Genomic DNA, 24,783 nt, shown 5'->3' on the forward strand with positions numbered 1-24,783 from the left:
TAGAAGGTGTAAGTCAACAACCCTGGCCAGCAAGATCTCCGGATCTGTCCCCCATTGAGCATGTTTGGGACTGGATGAAGCGTCGTCTCACGCGGTCTGCACGTCCAGCACGAACGCTGGTCCAACTGAGGCGCCAGGTGGAAATGGCATGGCAAGCCGTTCCACAGGACTACATCCAGCATCCCTACGATCGTCTCCATGGGAGAATAGCAGCCTGCATTGCTGCGAAAGGTGGATATACACTGTACTAGTGCCGACATTGTGCATGCTCTGTTGCCTGTGTCTATGTGCCTGTGGTTCTGTCAGTGTGATCATGTGATGTATCTGACCCCAGGAATGTGTCAATAAAGTTTCCCCTTCCTGGGACAATGAATTCACGGTGTTCTTATTTCAATTTCCAGGAGTGTATTTACATGACACTTCCCAGTAATTAAAACTGTGTGGCAGATGGAGACTCAAACTTAGGGCCTTTGTCTTTTGTAAAAGCGCTACTGACATATAAGCAAGTAAAACTCATGACCTATCCTCACAGCTTACTATTCACAGGGCAGTGAAAATTTGTGATATCATCGTCAGTGACATCAGCTGCTCTGGATTATTTTCTTCCTAAGGCTTTTGGATTCACTGGTATTCTGTTAACCCATATGATCAGGCAATAACTGGCATTTTCTTGTTCTTGTTGGACTTCTTGGATGCCTTCACTCATGACCTGTACTTACCTACCACCCGGTCAATTTTGTATGTACACCTATAATAAATCAGAAACTGATGGAAGTTTTGCTCTATTAACAAACTATATGATACAAGCTAAATTCTGTCCAGATTTCAATTGGTTTTTGTATAAGTATATTTTGATTTCCAATCAGCAGGTGAAATTTTTCTGGGAGTATAATTTTCCATTTATGCATGGATATAGTCTCACACATTGATCTTACACGATGAAAATTTGTTGACAAATAATTAACAGCAAATGCCCTGAAAACAAATTTAATGTGACATAACAGGAAATTACATATTTTTATACTTAACTTTTGTAACAACTGTTAGTAGATATTATTACCAAAAATCTTCACATAATAAAAAATAATCATCATGTCACATTCTGTAAACTAAATCTGATACATAACTTCAAAAATGGAATTTATCTTAATATTATTTTCACTTGTGGATTGTTCTGGAATGTTCACAAACAAATACATGTCTTATATTATTGTTTCTTTGGTGCCCATTGAATCAATATCATTTATTTTGATTTAGCTTTGTATATTTCAGGTCAGACACTTATGTAATGTTTTTAACTTGATTTGAATTAATATCTACAGTAGCTCTTTGGAAATCCATACTGGAGAGAGAGAATAATAATAACTACAATTCTTATGCTTTGATGTTATGTTTTGGATTTCATTAAAGCAGGCATGCGCAGAATGATAAATGAACAATGAATTGAACATAAGATCTATTGAGTCCAAGCTGTGTTATTTAAGGACTGAACCTCATACATCATATTGCACAACATTTCTTTGCCACTTCTCAAAGTTAAGTGAAATCCCCCATGCATATATTTGACACATTATCTCTTTGACTTACAGACACACTGCTGCACAATAATTTTTGGTTTTATGCAGTGTCTATAAGCCTTAAATCTTAAAAACTGAATTAAGGGTGGTGCATAATACATAAGGCTGCTGTTGCAATTATAGATCTTTCGGTGGTGTATTTATAGTTGTTCTATTACAGGGAAGCAATACAAAAGAAAATGTATGTTGATGAAAGTTATATATGCAGTATTCTGCAAAGAATCACAGAATATAGATGTTCAAGGAGGACTGATTTGGAAGCCGCAAAGCAACTTTATGCATGCATGGAACAAGAATAAATGAAAGCAAATAAAAAATATCATCTTTGCACAAGGCTACAGAAGAAATGACAAGCTAAGTTTTCAAGAATTATTGAAATTTTTAATATTTTGGAGTATAGTACTTTATAATTGAATGAAAATGACTTTATAATTGAATGAAAATGACTTTATAATTGAATGAAAATGACTGAAAAAGGAAGAGGAAATGAAGGTAGGTGTGTGTGTGTGTGTGTGTGTGTGTGTGTGTGTGTGTGTGTGTGTGTGTGTGTGTGTGGCGCGCGCGCGCGCGCGCGCGCGCATGCATGGTGGGGGGGGGGGTTTCAGAAGCAAGCAAAAATATTTTTGTCAGTTCAACTGAAATGGGTAAAGAAACACACTAGAAAGAACTACTGAAATAGGATAAATGGAGAACTGGGCTCAAAGTAGGCAAACAGAATTTTCAGTTAAGATGAATATTGGACACTTCGGCTCAAAACTGGAAAAAATATAGTCTAAATTGGGAGTCCACAATAAAGGCTAACAATGACCAAATTAGCAATAACACATTGTACAGTATCATAGGAATAAATCACTTTAAGTCAGACCTGTTGTTAATGAAGATCCTTTAATTGAAACAGCACCTAACATTTTTGGAGGGGACATGGAACTTCTTTAGAGCCAAATTTACCATCTATAAACTTACATTTGGTAGAAATGAATGAAATGTTGGAACAAATTTACAGATAATTTAGAAGAAATGTTATTAGAAGAAAAATTGAACTAAACACACAAACATACATAGAAAAATTCTGCAGGAAAAGCAACAGCTGTAATTTTATATTGACAACCTCAGAAATGACAAAACTTGTATCTAAAACAGACCATTGTGAGAACTATGATGCTAAGAGTGTTCATACCACCTTGCAGTATAAAGTATGGGGAAATGTGTTGGCAGAGTTACTGGCAGAATGTTATGGTGCAGGATCACAAACCGTGCACAGGAAAGGAAGCTTAAATGACATTAAATGCAACAAATGACAGAAATAGTAGTGAAACTGCTGATGGAATTAATATTTGCAACTGACACAATCTAAGACAAAACTGGAAAGTAAGAAAGAGATAAAGATGATTCATAACAATAGTGTCTTCAGTGCATCACAAGTACTGTATGTGATATGGGCTAAACCAATCCAGACCTGTGATGCTCTTGCAGTATTTCTTCAAAATTTTCAAATTCCTGTACTGCTTGTCTTCTCGTACTCATCTTTATGTCTTTTTGCAACTATCAGTCTCTCTTTGATTTCTTAGGAGTGTAATAATCATGTTTTAGTTATGTGTGACGAAATAATCTCTCAGCAACTATTAAATAAAGTTAATTGAAAATGTATGTGAGGAACTGAAAGGAAAAATAAGGTTTATTAGGTTTACAACTTGTACTGGAAAACTCCATATAGAATGAAACATTGTTCGTAGTTTGAAAAATGTTCATTTTTCCTGAATTTTATGCTATTTATATGAACCAAAATTGGAAATGGGAAAATTTTCCATGTTCTTTTTAACCCTAGATTTCGAAAGCTTCATAAAATTCATGAGTTTAACAGGGTATTCTGTACTTATTTCTTATGTAAGACACCACTGGAAATCTAACAATAATAAGTAACTAATGTATAACCTATAAATTATGACTTCCTTTGAATAAAATGGGGAGTAGTAAACTGTATGATGGTTTAGTAGCAATGAACCATCCATACCCCAACCTATTGTTCTAGGACTAAACATTATCTACTTTTGTTCTAAGTTATGCAAACTATGGTATAATGTCTTCACCAACACTTTCAAGGTTTTGGATTACTGATGCTATTTTATGTTGTGCCTTGTTCCCTTGTGGATATTGCCAAGAATGTATTAAGTACTATATCAAGTCATCCCTTTGCAGGATCCATGCTCTTTAATGTCTGACCAAATGTGTGAACTACTTTCAAAATACTACCATAAGCACATCCATGTTATTGCATCCAGAGTTGAGTTTTACTGCTGTAGGAAGCAACCACGTGAAACCTATCAAGCATGGGCATCTGGACTCCACGAGTTAAGTCGTCGTCGTCGTCGTCGTCACTTTGTGTCCAATGTGCATAAAGATCTGTCTGCTGATCAGATGGTGAGAGATGCTATTATTTATTGAGATCCATGTCATGAGGTGGAAGAGCATGCCCTCCAATGTGGAAATCCCTCCCTCTCCCACATTTTAGCTATTGCAAAGTTGTTCAAGGTGTTGCAAGTGGCAGATAACCAAATTGAGTCATGGTATGAGGTATCAGCAGTCGAATCCTCTCCTCCACACCAAGCTTCAGACAGTTCACAGGGGGAAGACATGGTCACAGTGGTCCACACACAATCACAGTGTCAAGGCGGCCCTTCATGTGCCCAGCAATAGCCGCACCAACAAAGTAAACAGGCCAGTAAATAGCAATATATTCATTCCACACTCCCATGCAGCCCTTATTGTTTCATTAGCCATGAGTGCCTCAGGCTGCTCAAAATGCTACCTGCCACAATTGCAAGAGAAAAGATCATATTTCTTCCATTTGTAACGCAAAAATTCAGCACAATGATCCTGATGTGGATGTGGATGTAAACATTGTATCGGCTATGTCCATTGTGCCAAAGAGCTTTTCATTGATGTTATGGTTTTTTGTGAAGTTCTGCACGTGCAAGTGGATACAAGAGCTGCGGTAACCTTGTTAAACTCACAAACTCATATGGACTTGGGTTCCCCTCCACTTCTTCCTGCGTCATGAAAGTTCGTAAATTACAATAAACAGAGTATTATTATTCTCAGCCAATTTTCTGCTCCAGTGACCTACAAGTCAGTAGTCTAGTCACTAACATTTCTTGTTGTAGATAACCCACCTATAGAGAATCTTTCTGGGTTAGATGCTTTTAAGTTGTTCAGTTTTATCATTTCAGATGAAGTGAATTTAGTGCCTGAACATGCGCCATATACACACTTAAGACACATTATGATGTGAGTTTTCCTCTCCTGGTTTGGGATGTTCCAACAATGTTCAAGTGCACTTTACCATGAGACCTTCTGCTTGACCTACTTTTTTCCAGGCCCATGCAGCTCCAGTGGCACTGACAGAACAAGTCAAAGATTAATTAGATCATGTCACAGAATCTGTCATTTTTTAGGCTATTGCATCAAGCGAATGGTTTACCACCTTAGTTGTAGGAAAGAAAGCATCAAGCTGGTTATGCCTCTGTGGAAATTTTAAAGTTCCCATAAATGCACAATCTACAGGGCGTTACAAAAAGGTACGGCCAAACTTTCAGGAAACATTCCTCACACACAAAGAAAGAAAATATGTTATGTGGACATGTGTCCAGAAACACTTACTTTCCATGTTAGAGCTCATTTTATTACTTCCCTTCAAATCACATTAATCACGGAATGAAAACACACAGCAACAGAACATACCAGCGTGACTTCAAACACTTTGTTACAGGAAATGTTCAAAATGTCCTCCATTAGCGAGGATACATGCATCCACCCTCTGTCACATGGAATCCCTGATGCGCTGATGCAGCCCTGGAGAATGGCATATTTTATCACAGCCGTACACAATACGAGCACAAAGAGTCTCTACATTTGGTACCGGGGTTGCGAAGACAAGAGCTTTCAAATGCCCCCATAAATGGAAGTCAAGAGGACTGAGGTCAGGAGAGCATGGAGGCCATGGAATTGGTCCACCTCTACCAATCCATTGGTCACCGAATCTATTGTTGAGAAGCATGAGGATGATGAGGATGATATTAGTGTTTAACGTCCCGTCGACAACGAGGTCATTAGAGACGGAGCGCAAGCTCGGGTGAGGGAAGGATGGGGAAGGAAATCGGCCGTGCCCTTTCAAAGGAAACATCCCGGCATTTGCCTGAAGCAATTTAGGGAAGTCACGGAAAACCTAAATCAGGATGGCCGGTGACGGGATTGAACCGTCGTCCTTCCGAATGCGAGTCCAGTGTGCTAACCACTGCGCCACCTCGCTCGGTGTTGAGAAGCATACGAACACTTCGACTGAAATGTGCAGGAGCTCCATCGTGCATGAACCACATGTTGTGTCATACTTGTAAAGGCACATGTTCTATCAGAACAGGTAGAGTATCCCATATGAAATCATGATAATGTGCTCCATTGAGCATAGGTGGAAGAACATGGGGCCCAATCAAGACATCACCAACAATGCCTGCCCCAACATTCACAGAAAATCTGTGTTGATGACGTGATTGCACAATTGTGTGCAGATTCTCGTCAGCCCACACATGTTGATTGTGAAAATTTACAATTTGATCACGTTGGAATGAAGCCTCATCCGTAAAGAGAACATTTGCACTGAAATGAGGATTGACACATTGTTGGATAAACCAATTGCAGAAGTGTACCCGTGGAGGCCAATCAGCTGCTGATAGTGCCTGCACACGCTTACAAACGTACCGCGCCATGGCTATTGCCCCGTGCTAATCCATACATCAAATGGGCATCTGCCAGCTCCGCATTTGTAAACATTGCACTGACTGCAAAACCATGTTCGTGATGAATGCTAACCTGTTGATGCTACGTACTGATGCGCTTGATGCTAGTAGTGTAGAGCAATGAGTTGCATGTCAACAAAAGCACTGAAGTCAACATTACCTTCCTTCAATTGGGCCAAGTGGCGGTGAATAGAGGAAGTACAGTACATACTTACGAAACTAAAATGAGCTCTAACATGGAAATGAAGCATTTCCGGACATGTGTCCACTTAACATCTTTTCAGTATTTGTGTGTGAGGAATGTTTCCTGAAAGTTTGGCCGTACCTTTTTGTAACACCCTGTATATTGGAACACTTTGCAGAATTATTAGGTCATCAATATTTCTGAAAAATTTTTGGATGCTTATTTACAACAACTCCCTTTAGTGACAGAGTCACACCATATGTTAGTTGTCAATATCGCTTTTGGACTGTACCAATACTTGCGGTTGCCTTTTGGAGACACCAGCACACCTGCTATTTTTCATTGTTTTTTAGAACAACTTACAGCATCTGTGCCGGATTGGGCAAGCTATTTGCACATTGTTGTTTCCGTTGCCTCCACTGACGAACATTTACAAAATCTCTATACTCTTTTTCTCTGTCCTCCAATCAAGCAGGTTGAAGTGTAATTTAGAAATATATCAATTTTTTTCAACCTCCTACCACGTATCTTGAGTTTGCAACTTCTTGTAAGGCTCTCAAACCCTTGCATCAACACGTTCCTGTTTTTGTATTATTTCCATGCCCAATGTCACTTACAGAACTGCAGTAGCACAGCTGTTACGTGTATTTCTCCACAAAGGGACTCAGTTTTACTGGTCACTGGCTTTTGAAACTGTGTTTTCCACTTTTAAGAGCATACTGCAGTCTGCACTCTGGATAACGATGCACCAACCAGGCTTTCACATGGCCCTTGCAATGGACACTTCAGAGCACAGGTTGGGGGTGAGTAATGGCTCACAGATATCTCAACAGCAACAAGCAGCCTATTGCTTATGCTTAAAAAATACTGATTCCCCCTCAAACTTTGAACTCTCAGGTAGAAAAAGAATCCTTGGCCATTGTATACACTGTAAAGAAATTCCACATTTTTCTCTGTGATACCACCTGGTCACTAATCACAAACAATTGGTTTCCTTACTCAGTCCTTTTGCATCATTACCAGATAAAGAAGAACATTGTATTCAACACTGGGCTCTTCCTTTCACATGACAACTATGAGATTCATTTCCACCCTATGAATCAACAGGCAAATGCCAATGCTTTGCCTCACCTGTCGGCTGGTCAGGACCCAGGATTGGATCAGGAGGAATTGCTTTGTTTCCACATTGATGTTGCTGCACAGCAGATGGTTGATGGTTTTCCTACAACTAGCACATGGATTGTGAAGGCTTTGGATCCCATTTTGCAGGTAATAACATTTGTATAGCATCGTTGGCAGGATTCACCACCTTCTTGTGCATCCAACCCCCTCTGTAATAACTACATCTTTTGACATTAATTCTCTGTTGTGGATGGTGTTCCGTTTTTAGACATGGATAATGTGGCCCTTCAGGTAGTGATCCCCTCAGTGCTTCAAGAGGAAGTTCTCCATTTATTACATGCAGACCATTAGGGTGTATCACACACAAAAGTATTGACCCATCATCAAGTGTTTTGGCCCAGCTTGGACCGTGACATTACATCTACACCTACACCTACACCTACACCTACACCTACACCTACACCTACACCTACACCTACACCTACACCTACACCTACACCTACACCTACACCTACACCTACACCTACACCTACACCTACACCTACACCTACACCTACACCTACACCTACATCCATACTCCACAAGCCACCTGAAGGTGTGTGGCGGAGGGTACCCTGAGTACCTCTATCAGTTCTCCCTTCTATTCCAGTCTCCTATTGTTTGTGGAAAGAAGGATTGTCAGTATGCTTCTGTGTGGGCTCTAATCTCTCTGATTTTATCCTCATGGTCTCTTCGCGAGATATACGGAGGGAGCAATATACTGCTCGACTCTTCGGTGAAGGTATGTTCTCGAAACTTTAACAAAAGCCCGTACCGAGCTACTGAGCGTCTCTCCTGCAGAGTCTTCCACTAGAGTTTATCTATCATCTCCGTAATGCTTTCGCGATTACTAAATGATCCTGTAATGAAGCGCACTGCTCTCCGTTGGATCTTCTCTCTCTCTTCTATCAACCCTATCTGGTATGGGTCCCACACTGCTGAGCAGTATTCAAGCAGTGGGCAAACAAACGTACTGTAACCTACTTCCTTTGTTTTTGGACTGCATTTCCTTAGGATTCTTCCAATGAATCTGTCTGGTGTCTGCTTTACCGACGATCAACTTTATATGATCATTCCATTTTAAATCACTCCTAATGTGTACTCCCAGATAATTTATGGAATTAACTGCTTCCAGTTGCCAACTTGCTATTTTGTAGCTAAGTGATAAAGGATCTATCTTTCTATGTCTTCACAGCACATTACACTTTTCTACATTGAGATTGAATTGCCATTCCCTGCACCATGCGTCAATTCGCTGCAGATCCTCCTGCATTTCAGTACAATTTTCCATTGTTACAACCTCTCGATACAGCACAGCATCATCTGCAAAAGCCTCAGTGAACTTCCGATGTCATCCACAAGGTCGTTTATGTATATTGTGAATAGAAACGGTCCTATGACACTCCCCTGCGGCACACCTGAAATCTCTCTTACTTCGGAAGACTTCTCTCCATTGAGAATGATATGCTGCATTCTGTTATCTAGGAACTCTTCAATCCAATCACACAATTGGTCTGATAGTCCATATGCTCTTACTTTGTTCATTAAATGACTGTGGGGAACTGTATTGAATGCCTTGCAGAAGTCAAGAAACATGGCATCTACCTGTGAACCCATGTCTATGGCCCTCTGAGTCTCATGGACGAATAGCGCGAGCTGGGTTTCACACGACCGTCTTTTTTGAAACCCATGCTGATTCCTACAGAATAGATTTCTAGTCTCCAGAAAAGTCATTATACTCTAACATAACATGTTCCAAAATGCTACAGCTGATCGACATTAGAGATATAGGTCTATAGTTCTGCACATCTGTTCGACGTCCCTTCTTGAAAACGAGAATGACCTGTGCCCTTTTCCAATCCTTTGGAATGCTACACTCTTCTAGAGGCCTACGGTACACCACTGCAAGATGGGGGTCAAGTTCCTTCGTGTACTCTGTGTAAAATTGAACTGGTATCCCATCAGGTCCAGTGGCCTTTCCTGTTTGGAACGATTATAATTGTTTCTCTATCCCTCTGTCGTCTATTTCCATATCTACCATTTTGTCATCTGTGTGACAATCTAGAGAAGGAACTACAGTGCAGTCTTCCTCTGTGAAACAGCTTTGGAAAAAGACATTTAGTATTTCGGCCTTTAGTCTGTCATCCTCTGTTTCAGTGCCATTTGGGTCACAGAGTGTCTGGACATTTTGTTTTGATCCACCTATGGCTTTGACATAAGACCAAAATTTCTTAGGATTTTCTGCCAAGTCAGTACATAGAACTTTTCTTTCGAATTCATTGAACGCCTCTCGCATAACCCTCCTCACACTACATTTCACTTCACGTAATTTTTGTTTGTCTTCAAGGCTTTGGCTACGTTTATGTTTGCTGTGAAGTTCCCTTTGCTTCCGCAGCAGTTTTCTAACTCTGTTGCACCACGGTGGCTCTTTTCCATCTCTTACGATCTTGCTTGGCACATACTCATCTAACACCTATTGTACCCGCCTGGTTGCCCCTGTTCACAGTGTGCAACACACCAAGCAGTTTCCCAGGTGTTGTCCTTTACTTGGCTGATGCTGTCACATGCATGGAACCATAGACATGTGGATTTGACTGGCCCCTTTCTGAATGCCTATTGGCTGTTGGTCATTGATGCATATTCTCATTTTTTGTATGTCATTTATTATGTTTCCACATCCAAAACTGCCACATCACTGCCTTGTCCAAAATGTTTTACTTGAAGGCTTGCCCACAATGTTGGTGTCTGATAATGGTCTACAATTTTCATCGCAAGAGTTTTTGGCATTTTGCAATTCCTACGGTACCCTTCAAATCCTCGCCCTACTGTTCCATCCACAATCTAATACTGAGGCAAAATGGTTAGTGCAAAGGTTCAAAATTCAGATGAAAATGTACGCTGCTGGCTCTTCAGCCAACATTGCCTTAGATCGGTTTCTCTCCTTGTACCATTTCAAGGCATTTGGCAAGAAATGCCTGGCAGAACTACGCTATGGGCACAAGCTGAGGAAACTGCTACATCTCCTGCACCTTCCACCTGTTCACTAAACCCATGCAGCCACTGTACCTGTTCCAGCCAGATGTGGCTGTCTGGGTGCGCAGATTCAGGCATTGTCCTAAATGGATTCCACCTGCCATCACCAGATGCCAGGGGCCCGCCACTTGGCGACATGCACACAGACGACAGCCTCTGCTTGAGGCACCATGATAAGCTTCAGCTTCGTATGGATGACCGGGGGCCCCCTGATGTCACACCATCACCTCCAAGCTCATCCACATGATGTGTCACATTGCCTGGTGCAGCCAGTTCTCCACTCCCACACGGGTGAAGGCATCTGTCCTCGGTGACTGAACCAGCAGTTCTTCTATTGCTTCTTAAACCTCCATCAGGGATTCTGTCACCTGTGCCTGAGCAGCTGCTGAGATGAGTATCATCAGGACTGTGAGCACTGTCACCAGAGCCAATGCCCAAGATCGACATGGAAACAGCCCCGGCATTGCTGGTGTTACTACATGGTTTGACATTGGAAGATGGGTGCAGAATGTGTCTGGACCCAAAACACTTCAGATCATATACTCCTGTTGCAGCACCCCACTTTATCCAGAGCCCAGCAGATGAGGGGACAGCTTGGATGTCTCAAGAATCTGTGATAGTTTATTTAAGGCTAGGTGAGTTATACTCAGCCTCAGTGTTGTACTTGTACTTAATTACAACTGTAATACTACTGTTTGAAATTAATTGATGATAAATAAATTTGTAATTACAGTGATATTGAGGAACGTAAGTGCTTTCTGAAAAGAAATATGAATTTTTATAAGAAGTTAAAGTCTGACTAAAAATATTTCTCAGTTCATTGTGATTAAGAGTCAGTTGGTGTTAGAAATAACAAAAAATTTAGTGTCTTTGTGGATGAAAAATGTTAGAAGGAAATGAAAATGTTAGAGTTTTGCAAGCTATGTCAGCTCAGTTACTGCTGTTGTGTCATTGTGAAAAAAAGGCAGAATGAAGAATGGTGCTTTTCAGACCAGTGCAAATCAAAGCACTTTACCATTTCCATATCTGTGATTTAGTTCAGGTCAGATGCTTGTATACTGTTTTTAACTCAGTTTGAATTATTATCTAGAGAAGCTCTTTGAAAATATGTAACAGAGATGGACACTAATAAAATCTATAATTTTTAAGTTTTGATGAAATACTTCAGATTTTGTGAAAGCAAGAGTGGGCATATGGGGAGTGATAACCAAACAACAATTTTTAACAGAAAAACTATTGACTCTAAGCCGTGTAATTTAAGTATCTGAACCTCACACACAGTTTTGCACAATATGACTTTGCTGGTTGACACTGAGGCCTTCTCAGAGGTAAGTGAACTTTTATATGTATAGTTGATATATTATCACTTTGGCTTACAAATACATTGCTGCAAAACAACTTTTGTTTTTATTCAATGACTGTGAGACTTAAACCTTAAAAGCAAATCAAGGATGATGCATCATAAACCACTAATTTTTGATGTTGGTTCTGGCAGCAATTGCTTGCCTACAGTTCTTCTTCTTCTTCTTCTTCTTCTTCTTCCCAAGATTCTGGAATTCCAGAAACTCTCTAGAAGGCAGTTTTTTTTCTGTCATGAAATCAGAAGTGTCAGAGAGAAAGAGAATGGACTATTTATGGATTAATAAATATTTTCTTCATCACATATTAAAGAATAATGGGAAAAGGCAAGAAAAACTAAGATGTACTACAGCTGAAGGAATGGAAAAATTAGGACGATAAAAGTAATCAATAATGTTTCACCACTATTCTTATAGAAGATTTTTTCTTCAACACAAAAATTAATAATGCATAAAATAAAATGAATTTATTAATGACTGACTTACACCTACATGCATCTATTGCCTTACTATATCACCATCAATGTCATTCCTGAAATTAATATCACATTCTCTTTTGAGAAACATAACAATAAAGTATTACTATACATACACACATTACATATTCACTTACCTATAACCAACCACACAGAAAACCTAATCCATGTATTTCTGTCAAGCATCAACATCAAATACAAATTGATGAGCACACTCAGAGCTGGAATCATTGGCACCAATGGAACCTGAAGCAAGATTTCATTTTAAATAAATGGTGCATACATTTATATCCAAGAAACAGACACAGTACTTTCCAGAAAATTGTTCCCATATGATCTTTGGCCCACTGATGGTGCTACATACACACATACACCTATACAGATGCATACATCTATACAGACACACATACATAGGGATTTCAGAAAGTAAGTTATACATGCCACTCCAAGCTTAGATCATTGCAGAATTAGAGCGGAACATTGTCAAAGAGAGTACATGTTCCAAGTTTTCTGAAGAGAGCTTTGTTGTGGGATGAATAACAGCTTCATCACAGCATGGGAATGAAATGGCACAGCAACTGGAAATGTACTGCAAAGTTGAAGTACAGAGGACAGTATGATTCAGATGGCCACAACATTTAAACTGCACACAGCTTCACTGTGAGATTTTGGCAGCATCTGGGCTAATTTGAATGTTGTGTCCAACCATAGTGAACTTTCACTAATAATTTGATCAGGGCCACACAAATGTTGGTGATGCTGATCAGAAAGGAAGGCCATTGACATAAACCACAGGTAGCAATGTTCAGATAATTGCCAAGCTGAAAGAACATTGGGGGAGAGAGATTTTCCAAAGATAAGGACATTCACACAGCAGTTCTTCAATGGCTTTGTGACCAATGAGCAAATTTCTATCATTGAGAAATTTAAGGTCTGGTAAATATGCTGAGCATTGTTTACAGAGACTTTGCAACTATTCTGAAGAACAGTGTCACATAGCTATGTCATTTCAGCTTCCAATAAAAGTAACTTGAATTGCCATAACAACTTACTTTTTGAAGTTCTGTTGTATAAGCGCCAACCACATTCATGCCATTAAGAAAAAAATCTTGCACAATTTTCAAACATATTTCATTTGTGTTTCACATGGGTCTTCATAATCTAATATCAAACTATTAAAAAAAATATATAATTGGAGTTATGTACTACCTATCGCATTTCTACTGACAGCAGTTCTCAACCATATATATATGAATGACAGAAAGTAGTACTTGCTTTGGTATCAGTTTATGATAGCAGCTTTATATCATGCTGTAAAGCACTATTTGAGCTCATGAGTTTCTCAGTGAAAATTCTTTTTATCCAAATTTCCTGCCAATTTTTAATTTCAGAGCATGCGAGCTGAGGGAATTTAGTACCAAAAGAAGTCACAAATGAATACTAGCAATGGAGATGAAGTATATATGGGAGAGATTGACTGGGGTTCAGAAAAAGAAATTGACAAATTGAATGAGCTTTTGAATATTGCAGCCGAATGTTTATCACATTCTGTATGAATACCTTCATGTGAAACAATATTAAATGCCAACATTGAATGCACTGCATGGACTTCCACAGAGAATGAGCATATAGCTGAAGGTACAAAACAGTCTTGTATGACTAGCATACTCGTGATTCACTGAAAGTGAATGTGCTGTATATTAGCACCCAAAATTTTTGTTGATATCCTAACATTTTTACACCACATTGTGAACCAAAAATAGCCTATTCTTCAGTAACAAAGACTAGCTTACTTCACATCTGCAAAATAAGGACTCAATATTATGTTGGCCTTATTGTTTAATGGTGCAACAACTTTTACTCTGATGCACATTCTACCTTCTTCCTCCAACTGTATTTATACGTTTCTATTAATTGCACAGATAATTGTCATTGGAGAAATATCATTGTACAAAATATGCACTTTATTGGTGATGTGTAAATAAATTCTGCAAGCCAAGGAATGATACTAGCATGCCTCAGAGTTTTTACAGCTGTGCATGCACTACGATTATCAACATTGCCTGTAAAGAACACACACCTGATGTGAGATAACCCCGACTTCCTTTTCTTCATTAAATGTGTCAGCTAGGTGGCAACAAGTTGTCAGGCGATCAAATTGAAGAAGAAAGGATTGAGAAAAAAACACACACACACACACACACACACACACACACACACACACACACAAACACACACCATTTTGGTTTATTCATCTCATAACATACATTCGCAATCCATTTAGTTGCATACAGGAGTCAAAAATTTGTAACACAGTTACAATGACTTTTTTTACTAATAAATAACAGCACTAAAATAAACAACATATATTGATGTTTCTTGGGATAAGTAACACATTGTGTCCAGCTCAAATTCCCAGTTTATCCTGCATGAATTCATTAACAGAGTAATAAGATTTCAGTGTCAGTGCCTCATTTAGCTTTCTTTTAAGTGGACCTAAATACATCTATATTAAAGTGTTCCCTTTTAATTTGCTATCAGTTTTCACTCCCATGTACTCAGGTTCCTAGGTTCACAGTTTGAGGAGCTGGCTGGGGAGCATAAAATTTTCTTTGTTGCTTCCATCATGTGAACGAACAAAATGGTTTCCATTAAATAATTCAGTCTGGAGTACAGGAAGATAATAATCTCATGGCAGAATTAATATTTTAAGTTTTCAAATTATTTAGAACATCACTTTTTATCATTTACAGTGCATACATTTCAAATAATTTCTTCTGTATTTGTAGTATCCACACCACATATGTCAAGTCATCCCAAGGTACAATACCATACTTGATAATCGATTCAAAGTAGCTCAATATGGTACTTTTCATGTGTCCATGTCAGTTTCAGTTGATAATATTTGCATTGCAAATGCAAAGCCACTCAATTTGTTTGCTAGACACTCAATGTGTGCGGCCAGCTCACATTTTTATCCACATTTAAACCTAAGAATTAGACTGAGCCAACTTCTTCTATATCTTGGTTGTTGTGAACAATCTAAATCTACTCACATTTTGACTGGTTTTGAATTGCATTGTGTGAGTCTTAGATATGTTTAGTTTCACCCGATTTAGTTGAAACCAAGTTTGTCATACTGAGGGTACTAATCACAGATTTGGGAATTTTTTTCAAATCTTCAATTTCAACTAACAGAAGTATCATCTGCAAATAGAACTGATGGGGAGCTGATATTTAATGGTAAATCATTAACATAGAAGAGAAATAGGACAGGCCTAATATGGAGTATTATGAAACACCCCGACTTTTATTTTTTTTCCAGTCTGAATAATAATTTGCCTCATTCAAAGAGAAAACAACTCTTTGATATCTGTCTGATATTAAGCCATTGTAGGGCACTGCTCCTAAAGCCATACTTTTCAAGTTTGCAAATAAGCAATGCATGGTTTACAGAATCAAACATCTTTGTGAGATTGCAGAAAATTTCTGCCACCTTATTGCTCTTGTTTAACGATGTACTTATTTTCTCAATGAAACTGTTCACTGCATCTATGATGTCTTTCCCTCATTGAAAACCTAATTGATTGTGCAGAGTAATAGAATTGGAATGAAGGTTTGGATTTGAGCAACAGCAAGGTTTTCAGTATTTTGATATGACTGGGAGAATTCAAATAGGACAATGATTTCCCATGATCTCTCCTGATTTATTTTTGAGGAGTGGTTGGACTTCAGCACATTTCAGTACATCTGAGAAATACCCCTCTTCAAAACACTGATTTAGTTTTTGATTTTCCACATCCTTCACAGAAACTGAAAAAATTTTATAAAGCTTTCACAGCTTTTATTTAGGCCAAAGAAATTTACTTTCTTGTGATAATCTGTTAGACTTTCATCACACTTTGCTTAAGTTATAAAGAATTCACTAAAGCACTCTAGTATTTGAGTTGGACTTACAATTTTTGAAATTTTTTGGTTACAGGCATTGTCTTATTTTTATGGTTTAAAATTAGCCAATTATGTGTCAACTGTTCTTCTGCCTTGACAACTTTTTAAATATAGTTTCACAGAGTCTAACATATTCAATGAAATCAATAACCACACACACACACACACACACACACACACACACACACACACACACACACACACAAGAAAAGGATTAACTTTTACAAGCTTTCTGAGCCAGTGGCTCCTCCTCCTCCTGGCAGAAGAGTTGAAGGGGAAGGAAGGGGAGTGAATGAAAATGACTGGAGAGGTTTACACAAAGGGGTACAGTTCAGAAGAGTCGCCCAGAACCCTGGGTCATGGGAGACTTACTGGACGGGGTGAAAAGGAGAAATTGATTGTTGGGGACTGCATTGGATGAGATTAGAAATCCAGAGCGCTTAAAAGTGGTAGACGGAGTTATGTGCAAGACAGAGATATTACTCCTAAAATACAAGGAGGAAATGGGTGGCATCTCTGCAGTTTTGTCTTCTTGATGATGGGTCATAATCTTTTAGTTAACATGTGACAACTGACAAGTAACAAACAGGATATGGCCAAAAGTAGTGCTTGTGTAACTTTTCCAATTGTCCCACTTTTTGCACAGGCTTAACGAGATCTTTACCTAGCTGCCCCTTCCCCCAACTCCCTCCCAGAGTTCCATCTTCATTCTTACTACACAGTATGTGAGAGTGGTGAGCTCATGATGGTTTTCAACAACTGCCATAGGGACCACATCTGGTGGTCATGCATAAATCTTTTCAACTCTTTCTTGGGCCATTTTCTTGATTCACTGGCACCATTTGATGGTACCACTTGTGACAGAATTAACCAAAAGAGCTTTGTACAAGTCTTCTTGAGACTCCTTTCATAAAGTGCAAGATTTTGTCAGCTTCTGCCATATTCAGGTCCGTGATGTGGTGAAGCGCCAAAACATTCTGTATTTCTGACTGTGCCATTCCCCCGTGACAATTTTTCTTGCACTAAGTGGACTTGCTGCTGAGTGCTGCAAAATGCTTTCTACAATTCAGCCAGGAATCTGTCCTAACTATTGAGCTTCTCGTCATTCTCAGATCATTGCTGGCATGTGTCATCCAACCAGAAGTACATATGTGGAAAACACATCAATTCATCTCACCTATTGTGTTTGGTAACACAATCAAATCCTTTCAACTTTTGTAGGATTCTGACAAGCATCTCTGGAAAATACTGATGGATGCCTGATGCGCAGCTCACTGACATGTTTTGGAATCCATCCATTTCCTCAATATACAGATCTTAGGAACAATATTACATCTGCATTCCGGGTCGTGTCCATGTCGGCAATGGCTTTTATGTTGCATAATTGGAGCATTGATGAAGCAGATGTATTTAAGTACCCACTATCTTCACCAAACAATGTCAAGTGAAACACCACTTAAGTATAAATACGATTGTCAATGAAGTACAACACTTAGCACTGAAAGCACACTTATTATGAACACTGACATACAACCAGGAAAGAACTGATGTCCTGGATGGAGAATGATGCTATACATACAAACATCAAATATTCCAAAATTCTGCTATTTATACAGGTGCCCCATTTGAGAGAGGCCCAACAAACATGTGTAGTAATTCTCTGAAATTGCACCACGTGATTTGTGACATTTGATGTGGCAACATTTCACTCTGCAACACTGTGGCTGGTGCTCAGTGTTTACTGTCAAAAATTGGTAATCTGTCTAAGTGTATGAGTTTCTTGTGAAACAATATTGGATTACTAATTCCATTGAGATATGTCAGTGAGTGTTTGTTGAACCATTTGGTGACCAGCATATACCATCTATATGCATAAAAAAGTTAGTGAACAAGATGGAGAACAGTACAATGCTGTTGAATCTTCACAGCTGGGGACAGTTGCCATTATCATAAGAAAAAGTGACCAACTTGAAAAAGCCATTGTTGACCTCTCCTGCAAAGTCTGTTCAATGTTTATCTCAAGAACATGAAATGTCATGGAGCATGGTTGGTTGGTTTGGGAGATTAAAGGGACCAGACTGCTACGGTCATCGGTCCCTTTGTCCAAGTGAAAAAAAAAAAAAAAAAAAAAAAAAAAAAAAAAAAAAAAAAAAAAAAAAAAAAAAAAAAAAAGGCCAGTATCACCCACAAAACAATAAGATAAAAACAGAAACACTCAGATTAAAGAATAAAAACCCCCTGCCCGAATAAAACGTAAAACTAAGTCAGCCATAGCCGAGTCATCTGTTAAAAGGGCAGGGAGCGAGTCAGGCAGTGCGAACGACTGCCTGAGCGCAGCTAAAAACGGACACTCCAATAAAACATGAACCACGGATAAAACGGAGCCGCAGCGACATAGAGGCGCGTCCTCACGGTGCAATAAGTAGCCGTGCGTAAGCCGAGTGTGCCCAATGCGCAGCCGGCAGAGGACAACAGACTCCTTGCGAGAGACCCGCAAGGAGGAGCGCCACACACCGGTAGCCCCCTTGATGGCCCGAAGTTTGTTGCGTGAAGGCAGGGCGCGCCATTCAGTGTCCCAAAGGTCCAGAATTTTGCGGCGTAGGAACGCTCGCAAATCTGTCTCCGGGAGGCCAACGTCCAGAGATGGTGCACTAGTCGCCTCTTTCGCCAGCCGGTCAACATTCTCGTTGCCGGGGATCCCACCCTGGCCTGGGGTCCACACGAAGACCGCAGAGCGGCCGCAACGCGCAAGAGTATGCAGGGACTCATGGATAGCCATCACCAAACGGGAACGAGGAAAACACTGGTCGAGTGCTCGTAAACTGCTCAGGGAATCGCTACAGATCACGAAGGACTCACCTGAGCAGGAGCGGATATACTCTAGGGCTCGAAAGATGGCGACTAGCTCAGCAGTGTAAACGCTGCAGCCAGCCGCCAAGGACCATTGTTCGGAATGGTCCCCTAGTGTTAGCGCATACCCTACACAACCAGCAACCATCGAACCGTCGGTGTAAACAATTCCAGAGCCCTGATACGTGGCAAGGATGGAATAAAAGCGGCGGCGGAAGGCCTCTGGAGGGACCGAGTCCTTCGAGCCCTGTGCCAAGTCGAGCCAAAGGCAAGGGCGAGGAAAACACCACGGGGGTGTACGTAGAGGCGCCTGGAAAGGAGGCGGAACAGGGAAAAACCCAAGCCGGCAGAGAAGCTCCTTGACGCGTACGGCGATCGGACAACCCAACCGGGGCCGACGGTCCGGCAGATAGACGACCGACTGTGGGAACAGGACACGGTAATTTGGATGCCCGGGCAAACTAAAAACATGGGCAGCATAAGCAGCCAGTAATTGTTGGCGTCGTACCCGCAGTGGAGGTACACCTACCTCCACTAGTACGCTGTCCACAGGGCTGGTGCGGAAAGCACCAGTGGCAAGGCGTATCCCGCTGTGGAGAATTGGGTCCAGCACCCATAACGCAGATGGGGATGCTGAGCCATAAGCCAGGCTCCCATAATCCAAACGGGACTGGATTAACGCCTGGTAGAGCCGCAACAGGGTAGAGCAGTCGGCGCCCCAGCGGGTGTGGCTCAAGCATCTCAGAGCGTTTAGATGCCGCCAACACGTCTGTTTAAGCTGCCGGATATGAGGCAGCCAAGTCAACCGGGCATCGAAAACCACCCCCAAAAACCTGTGGGTCTCCACCACTGCAAGGAGTTCGTCGGCAAGATAAAGCCGCGGCTCAGGATGGACTGTGCGGCGCCGGCAGAAATGCATAACGCAGGTCTTGGCTGCCGAAAACTGAAACCCATGCGCTACAGCCCAAGACTGCGCCTTACGGATAGCGCCCTGTAGCTGACGTTCAACAGCTGCAATGCCAGGAGAGCTGTAATAAATGCAGAAGTCGTCAGCATACAGGGAAGCGGAGACAGCATTTCCCACGGCCGCAGCAAGCCCGTTAATGGCTATTAAAAACAGACAGACACTTAAAACAGAGCCCTGTGGCACACCGTTCACCTGGACGTGGGAGGAACTATACGAGGCCGCGACTTGCATGCGGAAGGTACGACACGACAGAAAATTGCGGATAAAAATTGGCAGAGGACCCCGAAGACCCCATCCATGAAGCGTAGAAGGAATGTGATGATGCCATGTCGTATCATACGCCTTCCGCACGTCGAAAAAGACAGCGACCAGGTGCTGACGGCGGGCAAAAGCAGTACGGATGGCCGACTCCAGGCTCACCAGATTGTCTGTGGCGGAGCGGCCTCTACGGAACCCACCCTGAGATGGAGCCAGAGGGCCCCGAGACTCCAGTATCCAATGCAAGCGCCGGCTCACCATCCGTTCAAGCAACTTGCAAAGAACGTTGGTGAGGCTAATGGGACGGTAGCTGTCCACCTCCAGAGGGGTCTTTCCAGGTTTCAAAACGGGGATGACAATGCCTTCCTGCCATTGCGACGGAAACTCCCCCTCAACCCAAAGACGGTTGTAAAGATCGAGAAGGCACCGCTGGCAGTCCACTGAAAGGTGTTTCAGCATCTGACAGTGGATGCCATCTGGCCCAGGAGCGGTATCAGGGCAAGCAGCTAGGGCACTGCGAAATTCCCACTCACTGAATGGAGCATTGTAAGATTCTGGGTGGTTGGTGCGAAACGAAAGGCTCCGACGTTCCAGCCGCTCTTTAATGGAGCGGAAGGCCTGGGGGTAATTCGCAGAAGCGGAACTCATAGCAAAATGCTCTGCTAAGCGATTTGCAATGACGTCGGGGTCAGTACACACGGCTCCATTCAGTGAGAGCGCAGGGACGCTGGCAGGAGTCCGATAGCCGTAGACGCGTCGAATCTTGGCCCAGACCTGCGAGGGAGTGACATGGAGGCCAATGGTGGACACATACCGGTCCCAGCACTCCTTCTTGCCTTGGCAGATAAGGAGGCGGGCCCGCGCACGCAGCCGTTTGAAGGCGATAAGGTGCGCTAAGGAGGGATGTCGCTTGTGACGCTGGAGCGCCCGCCGGCGATCTTTAATCGCTTCAGCGATCTCAGGCGACCACCAAGGCACAGCCTTCCGCCGAGGAGACCCAGAAGAACGGGGAATGGCAGATTCGGCGGCAGTAACGATGCCGGTGGTGACCGATTGAACCACCGCATCAATGTCATCAGTAGAGAGAGGCTCAAAAGCGGCAGTGGAGGAGAACAAATCCCAGTCAGCCTTATTCATAGCCCATCTGCTAGGGCGCCCAGAAGAGTGGCGCTGTGGTAGTGACAAAAAGATCGGAAAGTGGTCACTACCACACAGGTCGTCATGCACACTCCATTGGACAGACGGTAAGAGGCTATGGCTATGGCTACAGATTGAAAGGTCAATGGCAGAGTAGGTGCCATGCGCCACACTGAAGTGTGTGAAGGCACCATCATTTAACAGCGAGAGATCGAGCTGCGACAAGAAATGCTCAACGATGGCGCCCCGACCCGTGGCCACTGACCCACCCCACAGAGGGTTATGGGCGTTGAAGTCGCCCAATAGCAAGAAAGGTGGCGGCAATTGGGCGACCAGGGCAGCCAGGACAGGCTGCGAGACATCACCATCCGGTGGAATGTAAAGACTGCAGACGGTAACAGCCTGTGGCGTCCACACGTGGACAGCGACAGCCTCTAAAGGCGTCTGGAGAGGGACAGACTCGCTGTGCAGAGTGTGAAGGACATATATGCAGACGCCACCAGACACCCTTTCATAAGCTGCTCGGTTCTTATAATAACCCCGATAGCCACGGAGGGCGGGGGTTCACATCGCTGGAAACCAAGTTTCCTGGAGAGCAATGCAGAAGAAAGGGCGAAGGCTGATAAGTTGGCAGAGCTCAGCTAAATGGTGGAAGAAACCGCTGCAGTTCCACTGGAGGATGGTGTTGTCCATGGCTGGGAAAGGCATGACGGGACTGGGAAGGCAGATTACGCCACTGGGTCACCTGCTGCCGCCGATGGAGCATCCGTGCAAATGCCATCCATTGCATCCGAGGGACCGGCAAGAGCGAGGTCCTCAGCGGACGCCAGAATCTCCACCTCGTCCTCAGAGGCAGAGCTTGTAGGAAGCGGTGGGATCGGTGCCACCGCAATACCGTTGGTCTTGGGGACTTTCTTCTTTTTCTGCTTGTCACGCTGTGCCTTCGGCGGTTCAGGCTGCATGGGCTTCACTGGGTCAGTCTCAGGGACAGACGACGACCGCGAGGCCCGACGACCAGGGACTGGCGGTTGTTTCAACCACTTGCGGGCGTCCACTTTTCCACTGGTCGGAACTTGCGAAGGGAGGTCCCCAAGGGATCCCTTCCTGGCGAGAGCAGCCGAAGAAGTCTTATGCTTCTCCGGCTGGGAAGGGGGAGCTGATGTCCCCGATGGTTGGGAGGGTGTTGCTCCTGGAGAAGATGGAGCAGGAGCAACAGGGTGTGAAGTGCCCCCCACAAGCAAGGGGGCCGGTGGAGGCTGACCGATCTTAGAGCTGATTCATGATGACGGGAGAACCGTCGTTGCAGCAGCGGCGTAGGTTGACGGCATTGCCACAGGATGGAGCCTCTCATATTTCCGTCTAGCCTCGGGGTAGGTCAGCCGGTCCAAGGTCTTATATTCCATTATCTTCCGTTCTTTCTGCAATATCCTGCAGTCCGGCAAGCAGGGGGAATGGTGTTCTCCGCAGTTAACACAGATAGGAGGCGGGGCACATGGAGTATCGGGATGCGAAGGACGTCCGCAATCCCGACACGTGATGCTGGAAGTACAGCGAGATGACATGTCCCCGAACTTCCAGCATTTAAAACACCGCATCGGAGGAGGGATATATGGTTTCACATCACAACGGTAAACCATCACCTTAACCTTTTCGGGTAAGACATCACCCTCAAAGGCCAAGATGAAGGCACCGGTGGCGACCTGATTATCCCTCGGACCCCGATGGACGCGCCGGACGAAGAGAACACCTCGTCGTTCGAGGTTGGCGCGTAATTCATCGTCGGACTGCAGAAGAAGATCCCGGTGGAATATAATACCCTGGACCATGTTCAGACTCTTATGTGGCGTGATGCTAACGGAAACATCCCCCAACTTGTCACAATTGAGCAACCTCCGTGACTGGGCAGAGGATGCCGTTTTTATCAACACCGATCCAGACCGCATCTTGGACAAGCCCTCCACCTCACTGAACTTGTCCTCTAAATGCTCTACAAAGAACTGAGGCTTCACGGATAGAAAAGATTCCCCATCAGCTCTGGTACACACAAGATATCTGGGCGAATACGTCTCACTGTCACGCAATGCCTGTCGTTCCTCCCATGGTGTGGCGAGGGAGGGGAACGATTTGGGGTCATAAACGTTACCTTTAAAATGGGCTCTCGAACGCTTAGAGACTGCTGATGGCTGGCCGCCAGCGAGAGATGATGTACCACGCTTCATTGCGGGTCATCCGCCCTGATGCCACCTACTCCGACCAAGGGCCCTCCCCACGGGCACCACCCAGCCACAGCAAGGGCCACCTGGCAGGATGGCCAGTGCCGGGAGTCCCGATGCCCCAGGGAGATGGGCATCTACTCCTTGGCATACGTGGGGAGTTAACGGCGCAGGCATCAGCAGAGCGATCCCTGTGTTGTCAGGGGGCTACAACCAAGAGGGTACATGGCGGCCCCACCACAACGGACTGGCTACCGTGCTGGATGTTAGGTGACATGTGGTCCATGGGCGTTGCCAGTGCAGAAAATGGCCCTGCACAGTGCTTGCCAGAAAGAGCACGCAGGAGCGCATCCATGCCCAAGTGATGGAGAGCGGGCAGGACTGCAATGCAACGACGAATAAGATGGCGAAAGTCCTCAACACAACATGGACACAATGCACCAAGTAAGGCGCCCTTCCCCAATTGGCTCGCTCTTCGGAAAAATTTTGAGATATGGAGGTCAAACCCGACAGGGGACCATCACATAAGGCCGAAACGTTTGAGACTCCTTTTAGTCGCCTCTTACGACAGGCAGGAATACCGCGGGCCTATTCTAACCCCCGAACCCACAGGGGGGGTCATGGAGCATGTCACAGAGTTGCAAAGAAAGGTGGCATGTAGCCATACAGGTTTACAGTTGTTCAGGAACTGTATGTCAATCACAAAGACAAACACCTTACATTTTTCCATTTCATCAATTTGTTGCGCAGAGGCCAGGAGTATTGCAGTACACATGGTGTAGTTCCACCTCTCTGGCTATGTAAACTCTCAGAATACACATTTGTGGTATA

The 24,783-nt window shown here is 43.1% G+C and overlaps 1 protein-coding gene across 1 annotated transcript in view; it reads right to left on the reverse strand.

The window, feature by feature from the left end:
• Nucleotides 1–24,783, reverse strand: part of LOC126474170 (cationic amino acid transporter 2-like) — a 415,453-nt gene that overhangs the window by 8,307 nt on the left and 382,363 nt on the right. Inside the window, exon 14 of the mRNA XM_050101629.1 lies at nt 12,717–12,825. Within this exon, the coding sequence (XP_049957586.1) occupies nt 12,717–12,825 (109 nt within the window). The remainder of the gene's footprint in view (nt 1–12,716; nt 12,826–24,783) is intronic.

This window comes from Schistocerca serialis, chromosome 4 (genome assembly GCF_023864345.2).
Source record: "Schistocerca serialis cubense isolate TAMUIC-IGC-003099 chromosome 4, iqSchSeri2.2, whole genome shotgun sequence".
In the NCBI taxonomy this organism is placed as follows: domain Eukaryota; kingdom Metazoa; phylum Arthropoda; class Insecta; order Orthoptera; family Acrididae; genus Schistocerca; species Schistocerca serialis.